This window comes from Trypanosoma cruzi, genomic scaffold (assembly GCF_000209065.1).
Source record: "Trypanosoma cruzi strain CL Brener 1047053517159 genomic scaffold, whole genome shotgun sequence".
In the NCBI taxonomy this organism is placed as follows: domain Eukaryota; phylum Euglenozoa; class Kinetoplastea; order Trypanosomatida; family Trypanosomatidae; genus Trypanosoma; species Trypanosoma cruzi.
In genome coordinates this window covers 10,495-17,506 of record NW_001849566.1, presented here as the reverse complement: position 1 = coordinate 17,506, position 7,012 = coordinate 10,495, and the positions used below count along the sequence as shown (strand labels likewise).

The 7,012-nt window shown below is 42.5% G+C and overlaps 4 protein-coding genes across 4 annotated transcripts, besides 9 other annotated features; all 4 read right to left on the bottom strand.

Annotated features, from left to right (window-relative positions):
* Positions 1–796, bottom strand: Tc00.1047053511707.39 (hypothetical protein, conserved; the record flags this gene model as incomplete). The annotated part of the gene is made up of 1 exon (XM_799876.1): positions 1–796. A coding segment is annotated over one exon (796 nt), but the record flags the coding sequence as incomplete, so codon positions are not given.
* Positions 1–7,012: a sequence feature (heterozygous, Esmeraldo-like haplotype).
* Positions 993–1,042: a microsatellite.
* Positions 1,127–1,150: a microsatellite.
* Positions 1,218–1,246: a microsatellite.
* Positions 1,365–1,394: a microsatellite.
* Positions 1,526–4,570, bottom strand: Tc00.1047053511707.30 (hypothetical protein, conserved; the record flags this gene model as incomplete). The annotated part of the gene is made up of 1 exon (XM_799875.1): positions 1,526–4,570. One exon carries the CDS (start codon positions 4,568–4,570, stop codon positions 1,526–1,528), a length of 3,045 nt encoding a protein of 1,014 aa, XP_804968.1.
* Positions 4,959–5,363, bottom strand: Tc00.1047053511707.20 (uncharacterized protein; the record flags this gene model as incomplete). The annotated part of the gene is made up of 1 exon (XM_799877.1): positions 4,959–5,363. One exon carries the CDS (start codon positions 5,361–5,363, stop codon positions 4,959–4,961), a length of 405 nt encoding a protein of 134 aa, XP_804970.1.
* Positions 5,436–5,460: a sequence feature (AT_rich).
* Positions 5,715–5,736: a microsatellite.
* Positions 5,743–5,838: a microsatellite.
* Tc00.1047053511707.10 (uncharacterized protein) lies at positions 6,298–7,012 on the bottom strand (the record flags this gene model as incomplete). The annotated part of the gene is made up of 1 exon (XM_799874.1): positions 6,298–7,012. A coding segment is annotated over one exon (715 nt), but the record flags the coding sequence as incomplete, so codon positions are not given.
* Positions 6,329–6,351: a microsatellite.

Here is a 7,012-nt window from a genome sequence, read left to right as displayed (position 1 = left end):
CGACTGACGGCGCTGACGCCACTTCCATCAATCCATGCAGAACCGCTGATGTGTGACCCGCAAAAAGTCCAGGGGCATGTGCGACACCATCGGCGAGTTTTCCAGTCAACTGCTCCGCATCGTCCCAGTTGGATGCATTGAGAGAGTCCTGTACAACTTGTAGCATCAAGGGAACCAATTGGGCAAAATCTGGTATGGATCTGCACATGGCAACATTGACAAGGGCATCAAAAGCGCTCCTTCTTGCCTCTACAGAAGGATCTGCCAGACAATTTTTAATTCCAGTCACCAACCTGCCGGTATGGGACTCAAAGTAGCTCGCCATGGAAGGACCAGTCGTGGCGATGATCTCGCAGCAAATAGTCTTGAGCTGATGATCAGATTCCGCGTTTTCAAGAATCTGAAACACGCTCTGCCAAAGTTCCCCCCATTCCTGACCTAGTGCATGCATCTTGACGACGAGGGCGCTCACGCATGCTGCGGCCAAACCCCGCTGTGGGCCAAAAGCCGCCTTCCCGAGCACCTGCGACATCAATCCTTTCACGGCCTGTTGCGTCTGTGCATCTGAGACGTCAAAACAGTTGTGCTTGCTGCTGAAGAGCTTTTTCAGCAAAACCAGACCCATCTGCATGGTTGGTGCGCTGTCCGTGACGGCACATAGCTCCGACAGATTGCACATCATCCACACACTGTTTCCCTGAATAATTGACTCATACTCCGCCTCTGCCGATTTGCGCAAGGTATTGTCTGCGGACCTCAAGTTTTCGAGGAGGCGTAGAATGTGTGCCCGGTCCATCTTCCTCCACGTTACGTAGAAGCAATGAAAAGAAAGACGTCAGTAAATAATAATTAAGCAAGCTCAAAGGGGTTCAATCTTCTTCTCCCTCTCTTATAATTATGTGTATAGATGGAACTCCTATTGCGTGAGCCAGCAATTTTACTACCCTTCGCTGCTCAGCCCCTTTAACTCGCCGTTATTTCCGTCGCCTCTTTTATTAGTATTATTATTATTATTATTATTATTATTATTATTATTATTATTGTAAGAATAGCTTATCTGATTGAAAAAAAAAATAGAGGAATCACACTTTACAAAAGGCAAAAAGAAAAAAATAGCAAGTAGTACAAAAAAAAAAAAAAAAAAAAAAAACAATGGGCATAAGAATGTAATTTACGGGTGAATTATTTAACTTCCCGTTCATTTCTCATATTGACATACCACTCACCACCACCACCACCACCACCAGAAAAGACACAGCATGCACTAGTGCAGGAGATAGATCAAAATTTCTATTGCCACTGCATCACAAAAACAACAAAAAAGAGATATTATATGTACAAAAAGAGAGAGAAAAAAAGCGCCCATATATATATATATATATATATATATATATTGGTACAGATGAAGACGCTGTAAGTCAAGAAGAAAAGTGAATCCCAAAAACACACAGATGGATGGATAAATCTTTGCCAAAAGATGCCCGTGTTCCATCCACGACCCTTAGCTTTACATTTTCGCTCTTTTCTATGGGTTAGCGGAAACAGCCTCTATTGCGTTCTTCAGTCCAGTCACGGGGGCAAAGGCCTCAAGAAACCCCGTGGAAAGATGAATTGATGGCTCCTGTCCAGGTGGGTAGTCCATGTAGAACAGAACAATGGTCCGGGGTGAGGCATACGCCCAGCGAAGCACCGTGTCCATGAATGCATCTTCGTCAAACGATATCCTCAAAGAAAGCGCCATTCCCACCACCACCCACGATCGCTGAAGGGCGGTACTCAAAACCTGAAAAGCTAGGGAACTGGTTGTGTCGGTGTTGCCAGAGAATCCCGCCGCGGCCGCCACCGAACCTCCAGCGGTGGCACATGTGCCACGTGACAATCTGCATCTATTCTGGGTGCTGTCCTCGTCAAGAAGTTCTATTTTTCTTAGCGAGTCAGGCGAAAGAAATTCAGTCACCGCCAAGCCACGGCGATCCAGCAACACACCGTCTAGCAACTCTATGTGATGAAGCACATGTTCATTTGATAGCACAACCTTCACGGCGTGAAGATTTGGCTGCCAAACCGCCGAAAAAAACACATGTCTACGAAGCGTTATACATGCAAGTCTTCTCCGCGCCGTGGACAGCATCCCACGCGTATCGTCACAATTTGTTGCACCACACTCCGCGTTCGGCAAAGACAACAGCACGGACCGCACTGTCCCATGCACGACACATTGAAACCAATTCGTGGGGTGGATGACACCACATTCATCGATAAAGGGGTGCAAAAGAGGATGTATATCACCATAGTAGCGGAGGTCACATACGGTCAGCCAAGCCCTCAGTGTAGGCAACAAGAATTCAAACAGACATGCAAAATCAACAACAGAATGCAGCACTGCTGTTTCGCACAAGTGAATCCGTCCCTCTGTGGCGTTAAATGGCGTAATGGAATTCTCGGACCGTAGTTCCTGAAACTTCTGTAAGCCTCCATTTTTTTCATAAAGATGTAGTGATTCTAACAGCCAATCGTTCACAGAATCTGGGTGATTCTGCACAGAAACCATTAACCATTGCCTTTTCATATCCGAATCGCGGTGCGGATGCAACAAGCAGGCAAACCCATCCTTCATTCGAAACATAAGTTCTGTCTCACGACCGCGTCGACGTTCGGCGTGAGCAATTGTTATCATGAGGTTAAAGCAATCAACTGACGAAGATGCTGGACCTTGGGCTTCACAAAACAATATGAAAAGCATCTGTAAAGCACAGGACTGAGAAAGGGAGGCAAAAACCTCATCGGATGTACGCGCAATTGTCACAATAAACGTTTTTGAATTTGTCATTAATTCCCACAGTGCATCCTGACGGCTCCGGTGAATTACTGCATCCCACGTGCAATGCGCCTGCACAGACTCCTGTGATCCACAGACACCATGGCTTTGGCTGTCGAATTTGATTTTATGAGTCCCTCGTATCTCCTGCTGGCCGACAAAATCAAAAGAAGCCACATCATATGGAGTATCCCTTTCCGCTTGTAGGGAACTCATGATCTTTTTGTCCTGGAGAAGCCGTCGCTTAATACTCCACGCAATCAAAGCCTTCGACATATGTTTCCTGCCAATTTCAGTTTCAGTACAATGTGCTTTCGATGCGGTACAGTCACCTTCGCCGATTGAAACGAAATGGGGCGCTGTTTGACGTTCTTCAGAATTTTTATTACGACGTGTAAGACCCAAATCGTGCGCCAGAAAAGTATTACTCGCCACGGGGAGTATTCCATTGCCTCCTTTTACACTGCCAACACGAGACTCCATTGCTTTGAAATCAGAAGATTTAATTGGAGCCATGTTGGATGCCCCTCGAGCCCCATTCTGAGGCTGCATTTCGCTTGCCCCCGCTTTTTCCTTTGTCGCTTGCAATACAGGAGCTAATTTCACCGATTTCGTGCGTTCAAACTGTTTCTGCAAATCATATGCATCCAAAACACTTTCGCCATCTCCCAGTATAGTCTCAACGGGAGAAATAGGAACCGTAGAAGATGCCAACGAAGATTCCACCATTTCCACCAGGTCCTTCACTGACTGTGGTGTTGGAACGCTACCGGGATAATCTTCCCCCACTTTTTCTCTCTCATGTACCTCCTGTGGAAATGATATGGGATCCATAGGCCTCGCTTCTTCCTCGTTTTCTTCTTCGGACAAGAAACTGAGGGGTTCCTCAATAATACGACGCTCTGTCCAACTATCTGCAAAGGCCAATTCTATCGCTCTCACACGCAAAACTTTTACTCGAATTGCATCTCTGGGAAACAATGTCAATTTCATAAACGGTCCCATTAAAGAGCCTGGAATCACCGCACGAATGAAAAATCCTTCAATTTTCTTCACACGAAGGACGCTAACGTAGCCTGTGCGTGGGTGGTTAGAGCACGATACGACAAGGCGCTCAATCGGTGACTCTGCTTCTCCCGCGGCATCAACGACAACGTCAAATACAATGGATAATGCAATATCCCTTACACGCTCGATACGAGTGGCTGTAGAATTCGTCGTTGGCGTCACGTGAGAAAGAATTTCCTTACGTAAATAGTTCTTGGATAATGAATTCAAGACAACAAAAGGATGTGGATTTTGGTTGAGGTTGCTCGTCCAAACTCTGTTCTCTCGACTTTTGCCAGTGGTGGCAGTACTAAGCAAAACAGCAGAGGCACCAAGACCACTTGCTTCAACAACCCTGCAGAGAACTTGATTAGAGGAAATAATAAAATTCGTGGAAGGTTTATGGTGTTTGCGGTGTTGCTCCTGTTGTTTTTGTCTTTGTTTTTTCTCTTGTGGCAAAAACAACATTTCTTGTGTCCCGCAATCCTTCTCAATAATATTTTCCTGATTCGTCTCTGTGCCCGCCTTTAGCTCCCGTTTTTCATCGTCCCTGTGGAAAGAATCTCCGTGAGGCCCACCGTGAGGCTGGGAGGGTGTGCGTTTACTTGCCTTCACTTTTGAAGCTGGCAGAGAACCCCGTTGAGAAGAGGACGTGCCCAAAAACCTCTCCAGTACCTGTGATACCGCATCCAAGTCCAGCTCCATAAAGACCTTTCCAACTACCAAGCAAAATGGATAAAGAAAAGGTGAAAAACAATAACCTTCAAAACTGAAACGCAATGCCCGTCTTTTTTCTTCCTGTCAAAATTTCATATACATTGGTAAAAATAAAAGCTGGCATCACGTGTAAAGATCGATCCTCACGCATTCATGTTGTTTTTTGTTTTTTTCACACGTATTCTTTTTTATTTGACTGCTCAGAATTTACGTCGCAAAAATATATGACAAATGCGTACATACACACCACATTTTCCGCAAAAGCAACTGCTTCTCTCCACTTTTTTTTTTTTTTTTTTTACCTCCTCCTTTTGAAAACCAGCAAAGTATGTCCACAGTCGTGCAGTTTAAAAAAAAAACATCTATTGTAGACAGACTAAATATCCCGAAAGTCCCTTACTTTTATAGTTTCCTTTTGCTTTCTAAGCACCTCATTGTTAACCAACACATATGGATGATTGCGAAGATTAGTGCTGTGATGTGTATTGTTACGAAGAAGGTACTGTGCTAGCCATGTCACCGGATGGGTGTTTCCTGTTGCTTGGAATCGCTCTTGAAATGCCACTGGTTCTGATATTCGACGCTGTTCACGCCTAACTAAATCGTGAAGTGCCGGAATGAGAGTGGGAAACAAAGATTCACGCAAATACGTGGCATTTTCGTCATCCAAATGAAGTCCAACCGATGATTCAATGCCTTCGTAGCCACACCAAAGTTGCTCCTCTATTAAGCGCACCATCATCTCCTCACTCGGATACAACACATGCTCAGGCTGCTCCATTGTAAAGGAACGCTAACAAGCAGTCTACACTCGTAATTAAACAACCAATAGTAAAAGGTAGAAACGAAAATGTAAAAAAAAAAAAAAAAAATTAATACACGGCTCAGCCCAGCAATCAGCTCATAATTATCAGTAAAGTTTTCATCAGTGCCGTGAAATATAAAATCCAATGTAAGCACATCATGTAAGTTATTGAAGGATTTCGTTGTTATTAACAATAGAAAAAGTAATTTAAATGGTCCTACGATGATTTATCCTCATTCATTTACAAAAAGACACACAGAAATATGCATATCCATTTGAGTAGAAAGTGAAATTAAAATAAAATAAGCATAACTACAACCGTTACCAATATATATATATATATATATATGAAGAAAATAATAATAATAATAATAATAATAATAATAATAATAATAATAATAATAATAATAATAATAATAATAATAATAATAATAATAATAATAATAATAATGAGAAAATCAGCAATTCCCTTCAATTACGTATATGTATGTATCCTCAAAATCCCATCAAAAATTAAACTAGTGGTTTTCGCAGCTCACATCGAAAAAATAAAGGCAAAAAAAAATAATTTCCTCCAAAATTTGCTATAGAAATTATGAGAGCAAGAGCTAACTTCTTCAAATCTGGCCACACAGAATGCCTCTGAAAAAGGCCAAGCCAAATCAACATCATCCAAGGCGCAATCCGTCCTGAGTGGAGGTCATTCTCACCAAAAGGGCCATCATCAAGTCTTTACCAGCTCCTAGATATGCCTTTTTAAAAACCAAGAAAAAAAAAAAAAATGAAAAATGAAAGCATCACTAATTCCTACCGCTCGATATCGCCATTATAAGTTCCTAAGAATAAATTGACTGGGACACATGTCCATTTTGCCACAGAGCACATTTTCAATAAAAAGAAAACACATATGCTATACCTTTACATTATGGAATAAGAATTGTTTTTTGTTTTTGTTTTTGTTTTTCTGATTGCGGTATTTACATGCAATCACAGCACATGAAATTAGAAACAGTAAAAAAAATCCCATATAGCGCAAAAGGTATATCACTTCATTTTCATTCATCGGATTTTCATCAATAATTGGTGTTGAAATCCGTTCAAAAGCAATAACCAAAGCCTCATCTTCAACCCCAAAATTAGAAAGTGTTTTTTTTGTAGCCAAGAGAAAAGAGGAATTATTCCGTATATTGCGTGAGAAAGAAGATATATGCTCTTTATTCATACGATTTGCATAGAAAACAAAGTTAATCGTCAGTTTTTCACTGGTACTATCAAATTCAAAGGCATGGATTTCAGCACTGTGATCAAAAAAATCATGAAGATCGCTCTGAATGGCTTTCATCAATTTCTCCTTCTCCAGCAAGGCCCGGCTGATAAAGCTGCCGCCGAGGACAAATGTATAGGAGACGCGTTCACTTGTCATCCAAGTATCCAACAATAAGGCCAATTCATCTCTCTGTAATTGTAATGCTTCTGAATCCGTTGGTCTTGGTGTCGCAAGATCGCCAGACCGCCCACAGTCTGCACAGTTCGCAATAAGAACTCGATAGCCAGGCCCATTTGTTCTCGTGACTCCAGAGTCAATCCATGGATCGGACGATCCATGTGTTGCAACCACATTTGAG